At 46.6% G+C, this 26,154-nt stretch overlaps 1 protein-coding gene across 1 annotated transcript in view; it reads left to right on the forward strand.

The window, feature by feature from the left end:
• The first annotated feature begins 321 nt into the window (after positions 1 to 321).
• Positions 322 to 26,154, forward strand: part of GNAL (G protein subunit alpha L) — a 71,446-nt gene continuing 45,613 nt past the window's right edge. Inside the window, exons 1-4 of the mRNA XM_029224811.1 lie at positions 322 to 709; positions 941 to 1,013; positions 1,683 to 1,737; positions 2,006 to 2,125. Of these exons, the coding sequence (XP_029080644.1) occupies positions 568 to 709; positions 941 to 1,013; positions 1,683 to 1,737; positions 2,006 to 2,125 (390 nt within the window). The 5' untranslated portion in view covers positions 322 to 567. The remainder of the gene's footprint in view (positions 710 to 940; positions 1,014 to 1,682; positions 1,738 to 2,005; positions 2,126 to 26,154) is intronic.

The raw sequence follows: 26,154 nt of genomic DNA on the forward strand, positions 1-26,154 counted from the left end.
GGACCCGCGGCCTGGACACCCCCGAGCCGGCTCCCCACCCCGCCGCGGAGAGGCCCTAGGGGCTCGGACCCGGCATGGGGCGCGGGTGGCCGGCGGGTGTTCGCAGTTATTGGCGGGGACCCGGTGTGCTCCGTCCCTCCGCGTCGCGTTCGGCCGCTACCGGCGGGGCCCGGGCACCGGGCCGAGCGTGCCTGCTCGGGGTATCCCCGGGCAGCGCATCGGGCGCGGGGCGAGGGGAGGGCCAGCGCCACCCAGCTGGCTCCGGCGGTCCTGCCGCCCTTGGCCCCGTCTCCGCTCACTGCTGTTTATCCAGCAGATAATTCTAAACAAGTGTCTTTAAAAAGTAGTTGGCTCCGCGCGTCTTCCTTGTGTCCTCTTAGTCGAGAGTTCGCGGCGGGGAGGGGGAGGGAGAAGAAACGCCTGTTCCGATCGGAAAACACCGAGAGACCTGAGCATCTCTTTCAGCAGCGAGGAAGAGGGGCCGCCGCAGGATCCACACACAAACCTACAACTCTCTACTTTTGTGCAATTCCTAACTGCACCTGACGTCCACGCAAGCGGTCAGGCATGGGGTGTTTGGGCAACAGCAAGACGCCAGAAGACCAGGGCGTCGATGAAAAGGAAAGACGTGAGGCCAACAAAAAGATCGAGAAGCAGTTGCAGAAGGAGCGCCTGGCTTACAAAGCGACTCACCGCCTGCTGCTACTGGGTAAGGCGGGGGGCGCGCGGCGGCGCCCGGCCCGAGCGGAGCGCACGGCCCGGGGCGCACGGCCTGGAGCGCGGAGAGGGCCGGGCGGGCAGGGCCCGCGCCCCCGCAGATAGCAAGAGCGCACCTGGAAACGCCCGCGTGGGGGCAGGACACTAGTTCAGGCTCGGTAGGCGTGAGAGATGGCTACGGTCCTCGGCCACAGATCACAGCATTCTCTCTGTTTGTTTGTAGGGGCTGGTGAGTCTGGGAAAAGCACTATCGTCAAACAAATGAGGATCCTGCACGTCAATGGATTTAATCCCGAGTAAGGAATGACCGATTTCGGGTTTGCTTCCCAACTGCATGCACATTTTGTCACTGCTTTCCCGGCCTCCCCAAAGTGTTTTCTCTAAACAGTTAATTTGATCTTTGAGTCGACCTTTTGGGGGAGGGGGGGCGGACATAGAAGTAAGTTGTTGAATTTGGCATATTTAGGCAAATCTTTCTTCTGGTAGTGTCTACATCAAAATAAAATAACAATATATGATTTATTAAATACTCTTGAGGTATTGATCTGCATTATCGATATTGCGCTGAGCACACTTAACCAATGTGTCTATATATACTTCTCTCTATATCATTTGTCTGCATCTATTTCAATCAACATATGGATAGATTCAAATAAAATATATTTACAGGTGTAGCCCTGTAGTGTTTATATGCAATAGTCATGATGATTTTGCCATGTTATGTAAAACCTGTGTTGTTGTCTAGAGCTAGAGATTGTGGTGTGTGCACGTTTGTTTAGAGTCCAAACCAGTAAAGGTGGATGTTTTCCTTTTCCACATAAAAAACTTTGCACTGTTGTCCTGGGGCTAATGTTGACCTCTGGTAGTACCATTGTAGACCCCCTGCAGCTGGGAATTTAAAATCCCACTCAATTGATTTGGGGCAATGTGTAAAGTTAATTAATAGCCATTCTGTTTTCATACAGGGAGAAGAAACAGAAAATTCTGGACATCCGGAAAAACGTTAAGGATGCTATTGTGGTAAGGAATTTTTTTTTTTTTTTTTGGCCTTGCCACGCAGCATGCAGGATCTTAGTTCCCCGACCAGGGATTGAACCCGTGCGCCCTGCAGCGGAAGCCACTGGACTGCCAGGGAAATCCCAGGAATTTTTAAAAATATTTGTTCAGTAGTAAGGTTGCACCCTCTGCTCCCTCAAACTGCGTAGACAGAAATTATGCACTAGATTACCACACATGGAGCCTAAATGGTTTATTTATCCATGATTCTTTTTCCTTCACTCCACTTTAGACGATTGTTTCGGCGATGAGTACTATAATTCCCCCAGTTCCACTGGCCAACCCAGAAAACCAGTTTCGATCAGACTATATCAAGAGCATAGCCCCCATCACTGACTTTGAATATTCCCAGGTAAGTAAATCCTTACTGAAATATTTTAAATGGTACACGGTGGAACAGTTTTTTAACGAGGTGGCTTACTGAGAACCAACGTTAATATTATTTCATCTTTGACTTTCTTCAAAATCTAGCTCTCTGCTTAGGAGAAGTGCTTCCCTCCATACCCAAATATTAACGTGTTAAAAATACTAAAGACAATAAGATTGTAAGAAATGCTTTTATGAGCATATCAGTGGGGGTGATGATCAGGTAGACAGCATACCTCTAAGAAATATTGGTAGTACTTTTTCCACTGTGTATTCCTAAATCAACAATTAAGCCGTTTCCCAGATAACAAAAAAGTAGAAATTACACGAGCAGAGAGAAAGGCTTTATGGTATGTGACTGCATCCTTGGGAGTAATAGAACAGAATTCAGTTCACTCTTAAAAGACATGCATCCTTCAGCTCAAATGAGAGGCGCATGCCAGCTGTACGTCATACATGGATTACTTCTGAATGTTGACTGTATCCTGGGAAAACGTGATTTACTTCAGATCTGCAGGATTTAGGGCTGCTTTTCTAATCACTTGGATGGCAATGTTGCTTATGCGAAAGGGTGTTATGAATATTAGTTTTCTCTTGTTTGGTGGACGTACGTTTCTTTAAAATATTGTTATTTGGTAATTTGATTAAACATGTCTTGAAGGAGAAAATAGTTTTTCAATTTCTCAGAAAATCATTTTTGTTAGCAATTGTGCCCAAAGAGCATGTGTGTGTGTGCATGTGTACCCCTCCAAAACAGTATTTCAAAGTCTCCACTGCCTGGCATGGTGGTCTTGAGACATTTTTCATTCTCAGAATCCTCTTTTCTGAGGGAAGCTGATGCAGGACCCAGTGTGTAAGACAGATGGGCCCATGTGCCCCCTCCCCTCCCCTTCAGTAGAACACACCTGCCCTGTAGGTTCTGTATCCAGATGGCGGATAAGAATTACATTTTAAAGCTTTTTTTTTTGCATCCTCTCATGTGATTTTTGTTTCTGATAAGCATTCCCATATAGCCAGTGAAACTCCTAGAATTTCTAAAAAGACAGAGGTAGCGGTGGTGAACTACCTAGAAAAGGGGGCCACGCCAGCTGGCGTGGCAGGCACAGTGTTTTTTAGTTAACTGTGTCTTTAACTGAGTGGTGTGGAGGGGGCTCAAGGAGACGATGGGAGGCCAAAGCCGTGCTTCAGCCAACTGGAGCTCTGGGTCCTCCCAGCTCACTGTGATGATTTACATATTGGAAAAGTCACCCAAGACTGCAAGGTCCTAGCTGAAATCAGGTTGTTCTTATTCAACTTCATATTTACACATTTATAGACATGTATTTGAGTTTTAAATTTTGTCCTGCATGCTTGCCTAAAAGTCATCATAAAACATTTCCTATGTGGTTCTGATGAAGGGAAAAGTTATTCTTAGCATATAAAGAGAAATTAGCATCAAGATGTATCGATCTGTCACATCTTCTTTCTTCTGTTTATGACAAACTCACATGTGACAAGAGCTCCCAGATTCTATCTGAAATCCAGTAACTCCCACGTGGGTTACTAAGGAATCCAAAGCACCTAATTTGCAAATGTGTTTTTGAGGTATAGCATGATTTTTAATTAAAAAAATAAAACTCAAGAAACCATTTGCATTGAAGGCATGTATTTTCGTATAGATGTGTTGAGGCAACTTAAAAATGATTGTCGGGGGCTTCCCTGGTGGCGCAGTGGTTGAGAGTCCGCCTGCTGATGCAGGGGACATGGGTTCGTGCCCCGGTCCGGGAAGATCCCACGTGCCGCGGAGCGGCTGGGCCCGTGAGCCATGGCCGCTGAGCCTGCGCATGAGAGGCCACAATAGTGAGAGGCCCGCGTACCGCAAAAAAAAAAAAAAAAAAGATTATCGGAAATCATAATTAACTATTAATAAAATAAAAGAGAATTGGGAACCAGCAGATGCAAATGCAATTATAATACTTTTTCAGAGGTAATACTTTTTTTGGTAGTTTTTAAACCTACATTCTGTTGTCATATGTGTCTCTGTCCATGTCAAGTGAGATTATTTTTACAACTGAGCCTACACTTATATAAATGAGGAAATTAATATCTAATATATAACTTTCTTCCTGAAAATTGTGTTTTAATATGCACACAGTTTTCAGTAACACTTATTCTATAGTACTCTGAAATATTCATCACTTATATCGTTAGATTAAATAGTTCTTGAATTTATGTTTTGATGATCCCCTTAAGAGTGACATTAAGACAAATCTCTGACTTATGTACTAATAACACTTGGTACATTTGAAGACAATTAACTTTTGTTTAAAGAAAATGTGTATTGTAAAAGTCATAAAAGTAGAGCTAACTCAAGTATTTCAGTAGTAAACATAACACGAATTTACTAAGTCTAGTACTTTTTTTTGGTTAAATCCTTGAGAAAGTCTGTGTCGCAATCCAGTTCCTTGAGGATCTTGTTTATTTTCCTGTAGATCTAGAACAATTTTTGAACCAAATATGTCCTATCATTAAAAGTTAATTTCAGAGTTATTTAATTTTAGAAGGAAAACTTAGAAGAATGTTTAAGATTCTTCTTTATTATTAAGAAGTTGAGATTCTACGTGAGATTACTCTTTATAATGAAAAATCTACAGTATCTTAGTAGAATCCTAAGAATTTCCTCTAAGAATGTCACACTTGGGTTTACTCTTTACATTGCCTCCTACTTGAATTTCAGTTGGATTATAGAAAGAAGAGTGAGGCTGGCGGGTGGCCTGCCTAGGGGACGGTGCCGGGGGAAGTCAGGGCCAGCATCAGGGGCCACAGATCTCACTGGCCTCTTAGGCCTGGTCTGTCCCGACCTGGAAGGGCTCTGGAGCCCTCTCAGAGGGCATTTTCGTGACCTGAGTGTTTTATCAAGGTCGCTCTGGCCTTTGGCGGAGACGGGCTCTGGGGAGGAAGAGGTGACTCCTGTGACAGTCCGGATGGCAGACACCGGGGCAGCCTGGGTGGCCTGGGATGGCTCACTGGCCGTTGCCTGTTCACAGCGTTTTGCTCATGAGCACGCCAGATCACCTCCGCTCTGGACAGGGCTCCACCTGGGACCCCTTCCTGGGACGGCACCCCGTCTGTGCACCCAACCCATCGACACGGGAAGCGGTAGGAAATACACAGGCTCAGGTGGTGGTCCTGAGAGAACGCACATCACCTGATCATTTACAAAGTGGGAAAATATTGTGGTTGCCCCCGCAATTCCCAAAACTCTTCGCACAATACGGGACAAAATCACTGACGGATTAAATTGGAGTAATAACTTGTTCGTTTGGTATTTTCTTCCCAAAATGTGGTTATTTTATTAGCTCCTTAAAAGTGTGTTTTGCTGGCATTTATAAGGGTCAGTGGATAAGTGAGGCTTAGTGAGAAATGTGAAAGCAGTCGGGTCAGTCAGTACTCTGTTATCACCACCCATTTCCTAAGTGAACGTTTATCAGAATCGCATGTGGTCACACACCCGGAGAGCAGGCGTTACTCTTCCCAGCAAACATTTGCTTGGGGTGCAGGCCAGCTCGCCAGAGTGGACCTGGCCGTCCCCGGGAGCCTGCCCGCCCACCGTGGGCCTTGGCTCCACTTCAGAGCAAGTTGTGACCTGGAGCAAGAGGCCTCCCGCTCGGCGGACAACAGGGTGGGAGCTGGGCTTCCTGGGGCAGCGCTGCGGAGGGCAATGGGCTGGGAGCCCTGCCAGGTGCCAGCGCCAGTGGCTCCCAGCTGCCCCTCCTTTGGGGAGTATATGCAGAATCCTGATTCACACCATCCAGGCTAGTGGTTTTCCTTGTGATATTTTAAGCAACTGAACCCTCTCGCTCCCCCACCCCAAAAAGCCTTTGAAGCCCACCGTACAAGTCAGGTAGGAGCGCCCAGGCCGCAGCCCCACGGGGACCCCCGGCATCTGCCCTGGACCCCACCAGGCACCGTCGGAAACCACAGGGGGGTGGGGTGGCGGGTGGCGCCAGAGCCAGACCACCTGGGCCCAGATCAGACCCGTGGCTGGATCTGAGCAGTGTCCCCAATGCCTCCCAGCCTGCCTGGGGGTGTCTCAGCTGTCCCCAATGGGTGATCCTTGCCTCTCAGATTACAGAAGCCCAGGTGAGAGCCCTCCCAGGTAACCCCTGCCTGGTCTCCGTCACCAGCAGCCCCCAAACACTGAGACACTGTATGTGCCAGGCACTTTGCTAAGTGTTAGGAGCACAGAATAGCGATGAATCAGAAGGTCTTGCCATATAGTGAGAGACAGATCATAAACAGAAAATTCCAATATGCCAGGGTAGTGCTGTGAGGCCACAGCAAACAAAGAGGAAAGAGGACTTACTGTCTAAGGAAGCACTCAGGTACCCTGCTTCCTTGTCAGAAGTACAAGCTACCCGGACTAACACATCGATATTAACACATCCAGGAGTCTAATCTTCTCAACAAGTATGACCAAAGAGTCTACCAAAATTGCCAATACCTTGTAGTTTGCAAAGTCCCACCCTGCCCTCTTCCTCTCCCTGCACCTTAGTTTCAGTCAGATTCTCCTAAACCGGCCCTGGTCCTGCTGCTTTGCCACCTTCTCTGCCCGCCTCTGTCCTGCCCTCCAGGTGGCCTCACCGGCCACAGGTTCTCTGAGGCCCCTGGACGCACCTGTATTTGCGAGATCTCAGATCTCGGTCAGACCCCTGGGGTTCCAGGTCCCACCCAGTTTTGCCACAAGTTCCAGCAAGCTTCTGGCTGTTCTTCCAACCGAGCACTCCCCCACATGCCTCTGCCTTGTGCTGCCTGGTGATGGGGGCTGAGCCGGTCCCCACCCACAGGGAGCTCACACCGAAATGTCCCATTTCCAGAGCCGGTGTCTTTTCAGGACACTTACCCGCATTTTGAATTTTCGTAAATAAAATATTTAAAATGTCCTAGGGTATGTTCTCTAGTTATTAAAAAAAAAAAAAAAAAACCTCATCCAGGGGCCACCCTCTGTCTGTGCCCCTGGAATGTGCTCAGGGGCTGGTCTGAATTGGGAGGGGGCGCTTTCTCCATCAGAGACCTGCCTCCAGGACTCCCATGGCTTCTGTCCAAACGCTGCCAGGAGGAGGGTGGCTCAGACAGTTAGCGCTTAGATCCGTCCTGCACGTTCCTTGTGCTGGGGAAAGGAAGGGCTGTCCTTTTAGTAAAATATCCCAGTTAGATAATTAGTCACACTAGGGCTTCACAGAAGATACTTTTTAAAAATTCCATCTTCTTCTTTGAAATATTATCATAAGGGATATTCCTAATAAATAATAACTTTTTTTGAAGCAATTTTCAACTTACCCCCAAAATGCAAAAGTAGGACAAAGAACTCCCATACCCCGCACCCAGGTTCATCAAGAGGTAACCTCTGGCCACATTTGCTCTCTGGCCCTGTCTATACTAAAACACACCTTTACGAGCCATTTGATAGCTGGTTGCAGCCATCATGCTCCCCATAAATACTTCAGTGTGTATTTCCTACAAACAAGGCCCTCCGCTTGTATAACGAAAGCACAGTTATCAAAATTAGGGGATTTAGCATTAATACAATGCCTATGCAGATTTCACCAGTTGTCCCAATAATTATAGTGAAATTATGGTAATAATAATAATTCTGTTGGTAACCCTGGTCAATAATCCAATGCAGGGTCTGGTGGCCTTCCCAGTGGTTGGGGACATTAACTCTGGTCACTTAGTGAAGGTGGGGTCTGCCTCTTTCTCCTCTGTAAAGTTACCTCCCCCTCTTGTAGCTCATGAGTACGTTTGGGGAATATCCTTTGAGACTGTGTAGATACCCTGTTCTTTTCAAAACTTCCACACTCTCATTTTAGCACACTAATAAATTTCATCCACAATAAATATTTAAGAGGGAAAGCTATTGGCAATTCTTTCAATTATTTCTAAATCCCATAAAGAGAAGTAAATAGAGTGTGGAGCCTGGTGCTGCCTTGCGTATGATAAAAAGCTTGTCATTCATGCTGTTAACAATCAGAGTTTGTGAGGGTCACTCAGAGCAGCATCCTCTCATCTATACCCTCACGGCGAGAAATCTGGGCTGAAACCACGAGACACATTCTCCCTAAAGTATTTTTCTTTATAGAAAATACACTCTAAGGGTTACAAAGTAAGGCAACATTTTTTTAAAATTCCTTGGAGAAGATGTCACTGAAACTTTAGATCCTTTGAAAGTGTGAGATTTTTGTTGTCAGGGTTCCCCTCAAATTTGGATGTATTGGAAGTTTGTCATCAGGTTTACCAAAGCAAAGTTCACTTCTGAGGACACTTGCACTTTTCAGAAGCATTTGACATTAAAAATACCATAGTAATGGGGCATTTTGTCCTTACCATTGCAGTTTTTTTTTTATTTTATTGAAGTATAGTTGACTTACAATGTTGTATTAATTTCTGCTGTACAGCAAAGTGACGCAGTTATGTGTATGTGTATGTATATATATATATATATATATATATATATATATACTCTTTTTCATATTCTTTTCCATTATGGTTTATCCCAGGATATTGAATATAGCTCCCTGTGCTACACAGTCGGACCTTGTTGTTTATCCATTGTATATATAATAGTTTGCATCTGCTCATCTCAAACCCCCAGTCCTTCTCTCCCCCACCCCAACTTCCCCTTGACAACCACAAGTCTGTTCTCTATGTCTGTGAGTCTGTTTCTGTCCCGTAGATAAGTTCATGTCGTATTTTAGATTCCACATATAAGTGATATCATATGGTATTTGTCTTTCTCTGTCTGACTTACTTAATATAATAATCTCTAGGTCTATCCATGTTGCTGCGAATGGCATTATTTCATTCCTTTTAAGGCTGCGTAATATTCCTTACCTTTGCAGTTTTATGTAACTCTGAGAGAAAACGTTTTTACCTTTTCATCTATCTCTCCGGAAACGGAGGAAGGAGCAAAATGAGTTGATCTTCTTGTGTCAAATTAAGGCTTGAGTGAGTCAACACACGTGGCTTATGACACAGGTACATGAGGTTTTCAGAAGCAGAAAAAGGAAGTTGCTCCTGAGAAGATTCCTTTGAAACACTGACTTTTCAAGTTTTTAGTTTTGCATGAGAATGTCATCCATGAATATGTGGGGGTTTTCTTCACCTCTTAAAATAATCCCACACAGTTTTTATCCTGTCCTTTATTACGGCATATAGATTGAATTAAATCAACTTCACATGTAACATTCTCACTGCACATAGCAATTTCATGTTTTAAGTTGTATTTGTATTTGTTTGAATAGGAAGTGTCTGTATGTGACACAAAATCCAAAAGATAGGAAAGAATGACAAGTCCTTCCTCACTCCTGCCCCCAGGCACCCACGTGTCGTCCCCAGAGACAGCCAAAGTGACGTAAAATCGACTTAGGGTCCTCGAAGAGCAATCTTTTAAACATATTTTGATCTCATAGCAAATAGTCAGTTATAAAATGTCATTGCAGTTAATCTTATCAGTATGGAGAAAATATCTAGCCTGAATTGCCAAGTAAGCATTTTTTCAAATAACATTTAACATTACAGTAAATTGTATTGAAACTGTTTTGATGCCGAGACAAAATGCCAGAGTGGATGGTGACGAAAATAAGAGAGGTTTATTAGGCATCCATAAAATACTGAGATTTTAAAGTGCAGAAGCTGCAGGCGTCATCCTTGGAGGGAAACCACAAATGACACAGTTAAGCAGAGCAGGACACGGGAGGGCACTTTACCTCTGGGTTCTGTGTGGTGGGTGACCTCTTCGGTCTGACCCCATCCCGCCTTGGCTTTAGGACACACCGTCTCCCCCGACACCCAGCTTCCTTTCACAGACCTCACTGGAAGTTTCTGCCCAAGAGAAAGCCCTAAAAATACGTAAAGGTATTTTCCATGTCCTATTCTTCTGAAAAGGGCAAGTGTCCCCAGGTGTGACGTGCTTTCCTCCATCTGCAGGTCATTCCCCAGCTCTGGCTCTTTCCACCTTGAAAACCCACCTGCTGATTTTTCTTCCTCTGTTTGAAAAGCTCAGATTCCCGAGAGCACAGTGTTCACGCTGTATATTTGCCCTTATTTAAATAGTGATTTGCCAGGGTCCGTCCTGAGCACTCAGTAAGCACCCAGTTAATGCTGAGTGATCAGAATAACTAAAGAAACAAGTTATTGGCCGCTTTTAAATCCCTCCAACTAACAAGGCTAGACTTACTTAGAAAGCAGATTATGTGTCATGATTCCAAATGCTTAACGTTTACGCCTGTCCTTTTATCTGAAGCTCACATCATGACTAGTCATGTTGAGTTTTGCCAGTAAACGTGCATTTACGGGGTGTGGGAGTCTCTTCCCCTTGCTTGGCACGGCATGTGGCATATAGTTATGCTCCGAAAACGTGCTCGAGAATCACGTGTTTGCCATGTGCTCAGTGCTACACTTAGGACCGTGAGTTACACTAAGAAACTCTGAGTTATGACTTCTCACCTCCAGAAACTTACGACTTAATGAAGAAACAACATGTTCGTAATGTGTAACATCTGTAACATATAATACGTAACATAGAATTAATGAACAATAAAGTATCCTGTAATGTCAGGCTACCTTCTGTGGGGTAGACTGGAAACTCTGTACCCATTCAGGGAAGAAGACCCGTAAGAACCACAGGTGCTCAGACCACAGGCTTGGTGACCATGCCCTGGGGGAGAGGGGCTTCCTGGGCTAGTAGTAGTGTCACCAGCAGAGCAGTAAGAACTGAGGGTCGTGGTAGGGAGGACCCAGCACAAGTCAGAGGTGTGTATTGAAGGGAGATGGAGCATTACAGAGGTGGGACATCGAGCCCCAAACTAACTGGCACACTCAATCAGATGACTGTCGGTAGAAGAATGACAGTTGGTATTTGAGCTTTCATTTTTATCAGCTACAGTGTTAAAGGATTTATGGAGTTATCATCATTTATTCTCATCCACAGTAGTGTGTTCATTACCCAGAAGAACACCTTTTACTACAAGTTGGTTGATTTGAGAAATTACTAGGGGGTTCCTACACCACTTTCCCAAGCCTCTACTCCTTAGTTTCCCAAACCCTCTCCTGAATTTTAGACATTGTCTAAATGTCCCATTGCTTTACATAGTAAATAATGGCATATCATTTCAAAGTATTCAGTATTAAATTTTTAAGGGTATTTTTCATAGTTCTTAAACCATTGTATTTTTATTTGTTTCTTTGCTAAACTGTGTCATCACCTCCCAAAGAAACTCAAATGGCACCAACTGGCATCTTTAGCTGCTTGAAAGAATTTAGGTGATAAAGATTATCATCCATGTTTCTTATTTCTACGGTTAAAAAATTATAAGTAAGTAGTACATCATATCCATATCATCACATAAATTCCTCTAATTCACTAGAAGTTAAAATCTTTCAAGTCAACCTTCATCCGTTTTATCTAAAGAGGCATCCTATTCGATTTTTTTTTCAGTGATTGCCTGATATGTGTCAGGAACCGTGTTAGGCGTTGGAAGTACCAGTGTGAATGCATGCCCGTCTGCATGCCTGTGAGGAATAACAGGGTGCATGCAGAGTTCAATAAATAATTAGGAAAGGTTCGCACATGGGTGCAGGGGAGGAGGGATTGCTGGTGAGGTTTGGGTGGCTCGGTCCCAGGGGAGCCTGGACTGACTTGTGGACAGGTCCACAGGTTGACCGGGGACAGAGGGCAGTGTGGCCAGAGTTTACAGTGGGGGATGCATCCAAGGGGTCCATCTCCCAAATCCCTACATCATATGAAGAACTTAGAGAGTCTAGCCCTGCAGAAGTACCATGGCCAGATGGTCTTGGAGTCCCAGCCCTCATGAAGCTAATATTTAGGTAATTCAGCTGGAGACTTTTACACTAACTGCAGTGTAACATTTCATAGTATGAATATTATGGTAGAAATAAAAACACCAGTGCCGGTAGTAGAAAAGAATTATGAGGCATTTAAATGGTTGTGCCTCAATAAAAAGATTGTTTTACATTGTTCTGGTTGATTGTATGGAGAGTACATTTGAAACTACTTAGTATTTAAGCTAGATTACTAGCCATGCTTCTCTTTGGTTCTCTTTACCAAGAAGTCTGGGAGAGTGAGCGTGTGAGGCTTCTGCCTCTAGCCTTGTTCTGTGCTCCCTGGAGCCCCCAGCCCTGCTGTGGCGTCAGCGGGTCCTGGGTCGGGCACACCTGGCAGCCCACCTGGTGTTGACGGTGCCCCTTGTCTACACTCTGGCGGCCGCTCCTTGAATCTCGGCCTTTCAGCCGGTCGTGACTTCAGGGTGTCTGGTCCAAGTCTCACTTTGTAGACCGGCACAGAGTCTTACGGGGGGTGTCACCCAGGCGTGCTGCCCTGGAGGTCGGGTCAGGACAACGACAGTCTTCTGACCCCCACAGGCGGTCTGCTCACCATCCTTATCCGTGTGTGGGTCGGACCCACATTTGTGCCGAGGAGCTTTATGATCTGTTCAACAGAAACATAAGAAATTGCCCACGTGTGGCCATTTTTGACCTACAACATGGCCGTTTCATGAGGTTTAACCTTGTGGACTTCGTGCCACCTGCCAGCCTCGGTCCCTTCGGTCGCCTGGTCCCTTGCCCTGCATCTGTGTGGCGGGCGCCCCCGAGGGGCCCAGCTCTGTCCTCTCCGTGCTGGGCTCCCTCCTCAGGGCTGCCTTTCACTCTGGTCACTTCCGTCACCCCCACCGCCAACCCCGAGGTGCTTCCCTCCCATCCCGGGTCTCTTCCTGTGTTTGGGCAGAAACCTTCCAACCAGCCCTATCTCCTGGGAGACCCCCCCACCGTGAGATGAGAGACAGCCCCAGTGTCCCCCTCTGAAGCCAGTGTCCCCCCCCGAAGCCATGTGCTCACGTGTCCCATGCCCACTCCCCACCTGGTGCCTCTCATTCCTGCGCCTTCAGTGCTGGTTTAGCCAAAGCCACAAATTTTGGGTAACTAAGCATATGATGTGTTTGCTTATCTACAGTTGTAACAACTACAGGTTCACACAGTCTGTTTAAAGGATTTTGTGTGAAATCACCCCAAAAGAGCCTCAGTGTATGTTGGGGTGGGAGAGAAACAGGATGCTCTCTGCATAACAAGTCTCTGAAATAATTCCCTTAGTCAGCTCGGTGTCCTTTCTTGAGGCTCTTTTTTGGAAAGAAAGGAAGCAGAGTAGTACCAAAACTCTAATCATAAGAGCTTGACATATATAATTATATAAAAACCGTTGTATCTGAATCATTCTGGTGGATACAGTAAAAGTTCCTCAACCATGTGTCTGAGGACGCAGTCTCTGTGGTTCCTGTCCTGTCTCTGCCTCCTCCTGCAATCTTGGGAAAGGTGAGGAGCATCTCTGGGCTCAGTTTTCTCATCTGTAAAATGGAGTCAGTAATAATGATGCCTGTCTCATGAAACTGTGACGGGAATTCAGTACAGTCATGCATCTAAGTGCTCGGGATTGTGTCTGGATGCTGCAAACGTCCAACAAACGTCAGCCGTCATCCTGGTTGCCCTTTCATGTGATATTTGTAAATGTATGTACACTGCCTTCTGAGATGTTGCCACATGCTAAGCTTTGGAAACTTCACTCAGGGATTTTGTCATCAAATCACACAGAGAACCCTGTTGCTGATGAAAGGAGAGTTGAGACCTTACATCTCTCCTGAGGATGGCAGTGAGCTCTCAGTGTCCTTGCTGGATTCCTGAGACCAGCAGGGCCCTGGGGAGCAGGGAGACGGGAGCCTCCACGAGGCTGGGATGGAGCCCGACCATCCCCGCTGTTGGATGTCCGAGCTGCACACAGGCTGCCCCGTCTGACGGCACCACTGGGAGTGGTCCCAGAACAAGCCTGCCTCTGACTAACGGGTCTGGCTGTGGTGTTTGCAGGGGCCTCTCTTCTGTAGCTTTTCCAGGATTGGGTTGCATGGGCAGAGTCAAAAATACTATACTGTGCAGAAAACGTTTTGATCTGGGATAAATTCATAGTTTAGAATAAAAATGTAAAGAAAAACAAAATTGGGATTTTAAAATACATAAAAGTCTATCAAAAAATTTTTTCTCCCCCTCGGTTTTCATCCTTTTTTGGCGATGTTGGTCAATCAGCTTGATACAAGTGAAAATAAGGCCTCAGCTCCCAAAGCCCTCAGGCCACACCCTGTCCTGAATCCAGTGGTCACAGCATCTCTGTCATCCTCCCTGCATACCTCAGGAGACAGGAGCTCGGAGAAGGCGGTTGACTGGTCCAGGGTCAGAGCTGGGATCTGGGAGCAGGTGGTCGGGGCTGGAGCCCGGTGGTCTGACTCTGGAGCCTGCTGTGTGGCCTTCCTGGGCTCGGGAACTGCTGGTCCATCCTGATCGCTGGGTCAGCCTCATTCCAGCTGAGGGTGTAGGGGTGGGGGCTTGGTCAGGCCACGTGCAGCCCCTCGGAGCAGCCTGGAAAGGGGAAATTTCCTGGAAGAACAGGGTGTTCTCTGGAGTCACTCCGGTCCACCTCTAGTGGTGCTGTAAACAGTCAGCTTTGGTGGCCACTCAGTTCTCTTAGGAGCAAAAATGCAAGTGAATGAAAATGAAAGTTGGGAATTATTGGATCATTCACTCATTCAAGTAGAATTTCCTGAAGGCCTCCTGGGTGAAGGCTAGGGTGGCCTGGAAAATGGAACATCCCAGTGACCAAGACACGGTCCTGCCCCGAAGGGCACTTCATTCACCCGACTTTCACTGCAAGTTGGCCATTTCCACGGGCACACTCTTGCAGCTGTGTTCATTCCCTTGCATCATACTGCAAACATTTAGCTGTACAGTCAATTAATTAATCAAGGTGGAAAGTATCAACCAGGGATTATTTTTCTACTCCCTTGAAGAAGCGTCGTGCAGCTTCCTGAGCTGGTGAAAGACGCCTCTAATAATTTGTTGTTGTTGTTTATGAACTAAATAGGCCATTAGAACGTGGATCATCACCCCATTAGGGCCTCTTCCCAGCTTTTGGTTTATGCTCTTCCTTGGGGTCTCAGATGGCTCGTGTTACATTGCTCGGACATAGTATAAAAATATCTCTGTGATAGGGACCTCCCTGGCGGTCAAGTGGTTAAGACTTCGCTTCCAATGCAGGAGGTGCAGGTTCCATCCCTGGTCAGGGAGCTAAGATCCCACATGCCTTGCGACCAAAAAACCAAAACATGAAACAGAAGCAGTATTGTAACAAATTCAGTAAAGACTTTAAAAATGGTCCACATCAAAAAAATCTAAAATCTCTGTGGTAAGTTTCTATTTTTAACTTTTTAAACTTCTTTTCATACTCTGACACCCGAAATTATTCTATAGGAACTTGAGTCCAGTCCCCAAAGTAGAGGGATTTTTGCATAGTCACGTCCATGCCCTCCTGGCCAGGTATTTATCCCTGTGTGCTGTTGGTACATATTTGAATTCTATTATGTAAGCCCATCTTTTAGAGAAAATATCTAAAAATTTTTATAATGTGCCTGATATTTTAGAAAGGATAAGGTTTTGTCACATTTAAGATGTGCTAACTCTGGGACTTTAAGTATTTTCAGGTCTTCAAAAAAGTCAATGCTTATGGGAGCCTCTTTGGCTTTTTAAAATAAAATATTCCAGCTGTAAGTGGAAGGATGGGGCCTCTCTCCAGACAGTTTTCAGAATTATTCCAACCAGCCCCAGTGAAGTCAGGTGCAGCACGGCGAGCCCAAGATCTGAAGGACTTGAGTCAGTTCTTGGCCAGACACAGTCTCTTAGCCAACTTGCCTTTGAATTTTCCCGTCTGTAAAATGGGGACAGTAATAGGTGCTTCATGTCTGAGAATGAATTAGATCTCATGAGAAAGCTCGGTAATTTAAAGAAGAGAATAGCCGTGAATCATTATGGTTACTACCGTTGGCCAAGTTGAAATACGAGAACCAGAAAGGGACTTGGAATTACAATAAAAACTAGCAGGAAATCCAATTTGATGTACACACTGCTGCCAACCCCACTCCTCGCCCGTAAGACCTGGGTCATCCCAAGGCCTAAGTGACTGATGACAGGTGTTATCCTCCAGGTGTCTGTCATTTTAACCGACTCAGAGCCTGGGACCACAGGATTGATATTCTACAAGTTCAATTTTAAATATCAACCAGTGAATGACTAAAACTTCTCAGTGCTTTTTATGGCTGTTTCAAATTAGGGTTTAAGTGTAGGGAAAATATATTTTCTTTTTCGTTATAGACGTTTCCTCTTATAGGCATCTTTTCAACATGCCACATCCATGGTCGCTGCAAATTAAGCATCCCCTGACCTATACATAAGAAAGTGGACTCAGAAATGCCTAACCATTGATGTACAGCTCTGAACAACTCTGAAGTTTCCTTTGTGTCACCCAAGCCAGGGAGCCCAAGCCAGAGTTGAGGGAGCCTAACCCAGGATTAAGGGAGCCTTATTACCATACACCTTTAAAAATGTGGAATCTCTGAAATTGCCATGTGTCTTATAATAGCTATTCACATTTACTGTGACAGCATTCTCCTCCCATACACCCCCTCACCCCCAAAAATCTATTATTATAACTGTAGTACATCCAGAATGGAGAAAATACAGCATTTTGTGGAAAATTAAATATCATATTGCTTCGAAAAAAGGAAAAGAACAGTTGTAAACATTTCCTTGGCTAATTACATAATTCTTAAAAAATATATCATTTTACATAATGAACAAATTACTGAGTTCTTTGAAGATAAACCTTGTCCTTTGTGGTGTGTGTGTGTATATATATATATATAATTAAAGGGACTGAAAAGCTGTATTTGATAAGCAATATGGAAAGGAAATACTGAGTTGCACAGGATAGAATTCCCAAGATACTGGATGTTTCTTTATTCTGCCATTTTTGAGGAAAACCTAGGAGATTTCTGGCTACTGCAGGGATTACAGTGGATTTCAGAATTAAGTTTGTTTTAATTAATAAGTGTTATCGTGAGGAATGTATAACAGGAAACGTAGTGGCACTGTTCTTAGAACCAAAGGCTGGAACAGCCCATCCCATCCATAGGATAGTGGACACAGACCCTGCGGGAACCAAGGGGGACGGGTGCAGCAGCAGTGGATCCCACCCCCATCACGACATGGGTGGGTCTCCGTGTCTTTATGGTGAATGAAGAACTGAAGTGATGAAAGGTTATATAGAATACAGTACTCTTCTATGAAGTTCAAAAACAAGCAAAACTGGGCTTCCCTGGTGGCGCAGTGGTTGAGAGTCTGCCTGCTGATGCAGGGGATACGGGTTCGTGCCCCGGTCCGGGAAGATCCCACATGCTGCGGAGCGGCTAGGCTCGTGAGCCGTTGCCGCTGAGTCTGCGCGTCCGGAGCCTGTGCTCCGCAACGGGAGAGGCCGCAACAGTGAGAGGCCCGCGTACCGCAAAAAAAAAAAAAAAAAAAAAATTTTGTAAGAGAGAAGAGAATGAGCATCACAGTACTTGGGGTGCGCGCGAGGAAGCAGGAGAGGGCTGCAGAAGGTGAACATCAGTTATCCATCACGCTGGGTGCGGGGGATGGGAGGGGCTCAGAGTGTTCCCTGTATTATAAACAAATACGTAACAAAACAAAGGCAAAGAGGGCCCTGTGTCATTCCCCAATTCTGCTCACCTGCAGTCCCCATTAAAAAGAAATTGGAGTTGTCTAATTTATTAGCATAGATTCTTCTTTGTGCCCTGTTCCCACTTAGAGGGAAGTTTACATAGATGAACTCGAAGGGGCTGTGTGAGCACAACATCCAGTAAAGAAAATCCTAAATCTCAAGAGTTTTACTGAGGTTTGCATTTCTTGTGATAGAAGATGGTGCTTTAAGATTCGCTGGCACGACGCTGCTGAGGGTATTTCCTCCGTAAGGACAGATTCCAGGGACTTCCCTGGGGAGCAGGGGTTAAGAATTCCCGCCTGCCAATGCAGGGGACACGGGTTTGAGCCCTGGTCCGGGAAGATCCCACATGCCGAGGAGCAACTAAGCCCGTGCGCCACAACTACTGAAGCCCGTGCGCTCTAGGGCCTGCAAGCCACAACTACTGAGCCCTTGTACCACAACTACTGAGCCGTGCACCTAGAACCTGGGCTCCACGACAAGAGAAGCCACCACAATGAGAAGCCCGCGCACCACAACAAAGAGTAACCCCCGCTCGCTGCAACTAGAGAAAGCCCATGTGCAGCAATGAAGACCCAATGCAGCCAAATAAATAAATAAATAAAATTTAAAATAAATAAATAATTAAAAAAAAAAAAAAAACAGATTCCGATTGTGCAGAAGGCACAGTGGAAGATCGGTGTTGAAGTAACTGTCATTCTGGAAACCTCATATCACATCCTGGCAGTAATTCTTACAGTAATTCCAGAGATGGGTGCTGTCCCTTTTCTTTTTTATTATGAATGTAAGCCAGGTTATTTTGAAAGTATTCTAAACTTTCAACATTCAAAAGAAATGGGTGTGGGGAGAGGCTGCTGCCTGAGCCTGAGTCCGGCTCTGCCCTTCCTGGCGACCCCACCACCCTGAGCCTCAGTGTGTCCCTCTGTTGAATGGACATGACAGCAGAACCTCTGCCCCAAGCCCATGAGGATTGAATTGATTGAGTTAATATACGGAAAAGGTTGGCCACCACCTTTGCTGGTCTCGGTATTCCCGATTAGCTATTCAGAAGAAAACCATTTTTAAATCAAATGTTTATGTTGCCTGTTTGCAAAGCCAAGACACTCTGCTGATCTCAAAGCAACTGCATCACTACATGAGACCATGGCCGGCCCTTCTCAGTGAGCGTGTCCTCCACGCCAGCACTGACCAGATACAGAAAATAGGGGTATAGTGAGAGCCACAAATGCAAACCATGTGTGTAAATTTACATTTTCTAGTGGCACATTTTTTGAAAAATGAAAAGAAACAGGTGAAATTTAATAATATATTTTACTTAACGTGATATATGACTTCAATGTGCAGTTTTTACAAGTTATTCATGAGATAGTTTGTCATCTTTTTTTTTAATCAATCTTTGGAATCCACTGTGTATTGCGCATGTCAGCACACCTCAAGATGAAGAAGCCACATGCCAGGTGCTCAAAAGCCACCTGTCAATGGCGGCTGCCACATCAGACAGACAGGGCTGGACCCGAGGATGGGGCAGAGGACATAGTGATTTCTTCTTAACCAGCCTGAGCGTTGGTGCTAGTGACAGGTGCAGGCCAGTGGCTGTTTGTTGGGCCTCTCTGAGCCCCCACTGGGACCCTGAGGTCCACGTGGCCATCCGAGCCCCGGCTGGTGGGGAGGGACACCCTGAGGAGGGGCCTGGCCTGGGCCGGGCAGCGTGTGTCCTCCTCACGGGGCAGGCACACTCATCTGCCCTCCCGATGCTGATGAAAACTTCCTCCTCCTATAGAACCTTCTCTGCAAGGCTTCTCTGTCTGCAGGTCGGTGGGTGAGGTGCCCGCCATTTAGCATGACTCCAGTCCAGCTCCCTGCCTCTCAGCCTCCCGTGTCATTCGCCATGTCCTGACTCTGGGACAGTCAGCCACGTGGCCCTCGTCCGTATCTGTAGGTGGTGTTGCCAGCGGCCGGGCCTCTGTGTGTACAGCAGGTGTACCTCCAAGACCTGCTTCACCACACTCCCCAATGACGCCCCTGTCATGATCGAAAGCTGCCATGAGCCTAGCGCCGTGTGTGTGACGCGTACCCTTCTGGGTGCTTTTGCCCAGAAAGTGCCCTGTGGCTCTGGATTGCTTGAGCAGAGACAGATTGTGCGATTTTGTTCTTTTCGTTTTCTTTTATGCGTGCACTTTCTTAGGGCATTGAGTAATTCACTGAAAACATACAAATTAGCATTTACTTCTGAGCCCAGCAATTGGCTCTTTGCTATGTGTGTTTAAAAAGACTGTGTTATGAATCTAAATAGGATACATAGGGGGAGAAAAGATTCCATTTCAGCTCAGTGCGGAGGAAAAAGCCAGAACCCGATTTCTGAGCCTTAAAGGAACTCACTGTGCGTGTTCTGTCGGATTCTGAGAGCTGGGCGGGCCTGGGTGTCCGTCTTTGAGGGAGTCAGAAAAGTGGGAGGAAATGTGTGATTCATGGTGAGCAGAGAATCCGAGTTTGGAAACGGGGAATGAGCAAGAAGCATTACTCAGTTGCTGCTATTTAAAACTGGGGACCAGAGGACAATGCGCACAGTGGTGTTTGAAGAGAAAAAGTTCCAGATATTGTAACATTTTTAGTCTCTCCGAAGTCTGGAATTGCTGTGATTCATACTTTTTGTCTGTCCCATGCTTAGTTTTTGTCCCCTGTCAGCCATTTGAAAGGAGCACCTTTCTTCCCCAGCTTCAGTCCCCTGAAGACTTCTAGGTATTTCTTTTTGCAAGATTTTGCCCCAGTGGCGTTTGAAAATCGAGTGTAGACAGGTGAGAGGGGAGAGGGGAGCTGAGAGTTGGGACGAGGCTTGGGTAGGTGGACCTGGATTCTGCCCACTCCCCGGCATCATCCCTGGGGAGGCTCTGCAAAGGTGCGGTGGGTGTCTGTAGGGCAGATGGGCAGTTGGGATGCTCCAGAGCAAGCTGTGTGCCTTGAGCCTCCCAACAAGTAGAACAAATGGACAAGGTAAATTTTAGAGCTCTGACAATTAGAGGAAACAAGGGTGCTGGGCCGCACTCGGAGGTGCCAGCACTCGTGCCCAGGTGCTGGGGGCTTCCGCCCAGCCCAGCCCAACGACGCCAGCAAGGGTCCGCTGAGAACCCTGGTCCCAGTGAGCTCCCATCCAGCCTTTCCAAGGGTTTTCTTTCTCTCTCTCTCTCTCTCTCTAGCGTACAATTCATCACATTAGGTAAAATAAGTCAGTGCTGGTGAATTTAAAACCGAATTGCATTGTTTCTGGTTTGGTTTTGATTTTCTGACAATGTGTCTTTCCTAAATTGGGCTCAAGTTGTTGAATGCGAGGCCATAAAGGGTCATTCTGACCAGAGACCTGGGGTAAGTCCCCCTCCAGCAGAATATCAAATATTCGGAGTCTCGGCTCCCAACGGGTTACAGCACCCGCACCTCCTCCAGCTCAGCCCTGTGTCGAGCTGTTATTAAAGTCTTGAAAGATTTCCACCCACCTCCCGCCCACTCTCCTGGCAAGTGAAAGACGTTTGAATTCCTCTCTCAAGGGAGAAAATTATTAAAGTGAAAGAAAATGACTGTTCCCTGTTCTGAAAAGGAGAGAGGAGAAAAGTGGGTTGTGGCCCTCCTTTGCTATTCTGTACCTGTGAGGATGCTGTCATGCCGGCTCCCAGAAGTCAAGACAAGGAAGCTGATCCCAGCTGCCTTGTGTGCCTATTTCAGCTTAGAACCCAGGGTCCTGAAATACAGAGCAGGAGATGCCATGACTGGAAGACCCCAAGTAACTGAATGCAGAGAAGAATGTCAAAGGGGAAGGAAAGGAAACTCGGTTTATGTCTCCCACCCCTGGAGCCCTAGAACTGCCACTGAAAATGAATCCACTTGGGGGTCAGATCTGGATGAGAAGTAATGATTCTTTTACACTTGACTAAAGACTGTAGGGGGATGGATCCTCACACATCTCCATTTAAATCTTTTTGTATTTTATGAACATCATTTCATAATTTGTTAGTTCAGCTCACCTTTCTACATCCCAAGCTAATGAAACTGTTCAAGTTATGTTCACAGAGCCCCAGCCATGCTGGAAGCATCAGGTTAGGGGCTCAGACAGGGGTGAGGGGGTGGGGTAAAGATTTTTTAAATAATCCCTGTTCTAGGGCTCGTGGTCTAAGTAGGAAGATAAGACCAACACACATGAAAAGCTACAGATCAAGAGATCCTAGAGGGCTTCCCTGGTGGCGCAGTGGTTGAGAATCTGCCTGCCAATGCAGGGGACATGGGTTCGAGCCCTGGTCTGGGAAGATCCCACATGCCACGGAGCAACTAGGCCCGTGAGCCACAACTACTGAGCCTGTGCGTCTGGAGCCTGTGCTCCGCAACAAAAGAGGCTGCGATAGTGAGAGGCCCGTGCACTGCGATGAAGAGAGTGGCCCCCGCTTGCCGCAACTAGAGAAAGCCCTCGCACAGAAACGAAGACCCAACACAGCCAAAAATAAATTAATTAATTAGTTTAAAAAAAAAAAAAAGAGATCCTAGGATTTCACTAAACCCTAGTCTAAAACTGTCTCTACTTTCCACAAATACAAAAGGAAATAAGAACCTGACAATGGCGAAAGTCTATTCCATACAAATTTCAAAACAATGCCTTCCCCATCCCCCTTCAGATGTAGAAGTATTAGAACTGAAGTCTCTGCCGATAACGCATCACTTTTCTGGCGACAGGTCTGGTGCCTGGAAGTGACAACACGCTATTCAGTGAGATGGGTGGAAGCCATTCTCGACCTTTGCAGCATCACCTAATTTTATCATTAGTGACTTTTTGCAACAATGACATAAAGGATGAATATAGAGCATTTCAGACCTTGGCATCGTTAGGTAGTATCATTAACTAATAAACGTTAAACCCAGTTGGGTGATTTCCTATATTTGAGATCACCTGCCTTGATCAGTTCTACGTCATGAAGTTTTCATGCATATTTAGGGAGCTTACTGGGCTCGTGGGCCACCTGCGCTGGGCTGGCTCCACGATAAAGGCATAGGGTGGACTTAGGCACCTGTTCCATTGCCGTTGCCAGTTTCCCACTGCCTTCTGCAGACTTTTCTTTTTACTTCCTGCTGCCCCAATAAATAATCCTGATCAAACCTGGAGCCGATCCCATAATCAGGCCTTCGAGATCTGAAGCAGCCTGAGAACTTGGCAGCCACGGGGTCAGTGCATTATTCCCAGATCAGGCCGCACCTCAGAATCGTCTGGGGAGCTTTTAAAGCAAGATCCCAACGCCTGCCCTCGGAGACTTTGAGTAGGAGTTCTTGGGGAAGGTTAGAGGAATCTGTGCATTTGAAAAGCTCCCTGAGGTTTCCACTGCACCCCCAGGTTGGGCAGTAATGACCAGACTCCTGGTGTGGTTCTCAGCGCCTGGTGGGGCCGGGTTGCGGCCGTGGACTTGCAGTGACTTCTGGTTATGGGGTGTGGGTTGCCGGACGTATATGTAGCTTCACTTCAGAATCACAGTGATAATTGCACCTTACTGTAGCCATTTTTGTATTTACAATTCAGGGTAAGTCTTGATTCATTCAAAGTCATCGACAGTATTTTTGCTTAAAAACAGAATGTGTGATACATTAAATGTCAAGGATCGATCGTAAGGAGGGCTTGACACCTGCGCCCCCTCCAGAGGGTCGTCCAGCCCCAGGCAGGGTGGCCTGAGCCTCCTTTGGCCTGTCCTTCTGCTCCCACCCCCACCAGGCCTGCGGGGAAACTGGGGCGGCTGGGGCGGGCTTGCTGGGAAGCTCTCTGCGCAGCACAAGTGCTGGGGGGTCGCTTTGGAAGCCGAGAAGGTGGTGGGACAGCCCAGGCGGAGCCGTAGTCCTGAGAATATGGGCACCTCGTGTTTCAGCGGGAAACGCTGAGGGATTAAAGAGGCTTCAATGGCGTTAGGAACTCTGCCCCCCGCGCCAGCGCCCCCCCACTCCGCCTTGTATGCGAGGTGCTCCAGAGTTGGGTACTGCAGGATGGGGTCGCTCCTTGTCGGCTCAGCATTTTCTCCCAGCCCCGCCCCCCCATCTCACCCCATGTACAGGGAGGGCAGGGCTGTGCACCAGGGAGTGTGTCTAGGGGGAGACCACACAGAGACAGCCAGATTCCCTCGGATCAAATCAGGCAGTTATGCATCTTACGGATGACAAACACAACCCACATCTCCTTTGTAACGTGGATTTTTAAAATAAAGTTCTCTGTGTTTCTCCTTTTATCCTATTTACATTTTATGCCCACTTTTTTCTTGGCATTAGCTACCATAATTTGGAAACAATCTTAAACTGACGGAGTTTTACATGTCATTTACACAAATAAGGCTCATCTGATATTGAGGAGGTATAGGAAGAGTTTAGACCCAGAAGCTATAAAAGCACCTTGTTGTGAAATGCGTTGTAACAAGATGCAGGCTGCCACCGTCTGTGCTGCTGTGTTTCAGAGTAAAAGCCTCAACAAAAATGTTTTGTTTGAAGTAAAAGTAAACATTTTATTGGGAGCACCTCACAAACCTGATTACATGTATCTGAGATACACACTTGAAGAAGAGAAGACTCATTTGCGATTATTCAAATGGCGAGTTGGTATGTGTACACCTGAAACTAGTGTAATGTCCTATGTGGATTACACCTCAATAACATGAATAGTAAATAAGTAAATATGTAAGGAAGGAAAGACTCAGGTCACTGATGCGAACATGAGAAGAAAATTTTAGGAAACCAAGTTCAAGGCTATAGTTTTCTGGAGATCCCCAAGGGTCCGGGAAAGGTGCTCTTTTCAAAAAATAATGAGATGCCAGATGTATTCAAAGTAAAGATTAAAGTGAGGAATGGCTTTTAATGGTGTGAATAGAATCACTGAGCTGAGTGTGGGGTCTCTGTGGGGTGGGGTGGGGTTGGGACCTCACCCCGCTCACCCAGCTCTGCTGCGATGGCTGTCACGGCCTCTGATTCCCACGCTGGCATCACTGAGTCCTCGGAGGGGGATGTCTACCAGCTGGATCCACCTCACTGTGAGTGCAGACGTTCCAGGAGTTTCTGACACTGTTGTGAATTCTCAGCACCACAGCAGGTCGGGGTTCAAAGGGAGGGGGAGCCTGTTAACATGTTTGACCTTGATCTCTGAGACCCCTGGGCAGTTAACATCATGTCAAATTCTGTGGTCTGTAGCCTGTTGATTTTTCTATCAGAGCTATTTCAGTACTTAGTAAAAGAAAGAAAAGGACTGCTTAGAATGTACAGAGCAAGGTACCCTGACTTAGGAATGATGCTGTGTCCCTTTAGTGTTGGGAAGGGAAGCTGGGTGTTGAGAAGCTTGTTGGATTCGTGAGACGTGCCTGGGATCCTAACGAAGGTTTCCAGGAAACCTCGGTTATCTTCAAATTCCCTGTCCACGGTGTCCCCATTGCCAGCCACCCAAGCGGAGCCAGTGAGGTGTTTTTCTGTAGCCACAGCAGAGCAATAGACACCCAGGTAGGAGGAGAGACCAGAAGAGCCATAAGGGAGCCTATTTGCCTTCTCAACAAAAGGCTCATTATCAAGAGATCACGCTTGTTTGTTTCAAATACATGAGCTGATTTCTCTCCTGGGTGCTTTTCTTGGTAAAACATTTTAAAGGCTTTCAAAAAGGAAAAAGAAAACACAAACCTATAACCAACTCCACACGATCTAAATAAGATGCTACGCCCGTATCGTATCCCCTCCCCCCACAAGAAAATCAGCGACTAGAGCATGTCTTACCCATTTAGGTAAGACAAGGTCAGTAGAGCATAACCAGGTCAGCTTGTAGGTATGTCACGCAGACTTGGGTGGCCCCCTGGTATCACATCTCCCACCCAGTAAGTTAAGCCAGTCTCTTCAAGGCTCCTGGCTGTTACCACCTTCATCGCTCATGTCCTGCTGACTTTTTTTTTTTTTTTTTTTTTGGCTGTGTTGGGTCTTCGTTGCTGCGCGTGGGCTTTCTCTAGTTGCGGAGAGCAGGGGCTACTCTTCATTGCGGTGAGCAGGCTTCTCATTGCGGTGGCTTCTCTTGTTGCAGAGCACGGGCTCTAGGCACGAGGGCTCAGTAGTTGTGGCTCATGGGCTCTAGAGCACAGGCTCAGTAGTTGTGGCACACGAGCTTAGTTGCTCCGTGGCATGTGGGATCTTCCCCAACCAGGGCTCGAACCCATGTCCCCTGCATTGGCAGGCAGATTCTTAACCACTGCGCCACCAGGGAAGTCCCCCTGCTGACTCTTTGAGTTTAACTCTACCTCCTTTGGAGACCTTTCCAGTCTGTTCTGAAATGGGGCGATCTCGCCCTTTCCCGAATTCCGGCAGCTTTCATTTCCTGTGGCTCTCCTAGTTGG

This window comes from Monodon monoceros, unplaced genomic scaffold (genome assembly GCF_005190385.1).
Source record: "Monodon monoceros isolate NGI ecotype Baffin Bay Population unplaced genomic scaffold, NGI_Narwhal_1 Super_Scaffold_1, whole genome shotgun sequence".
Taxonomy (NCBI): Eukaryota; Metazoa; Chordata; class Mammalia; order Artiodactyla; family Monodontidae; genus Monodon; species Monodon monoceros.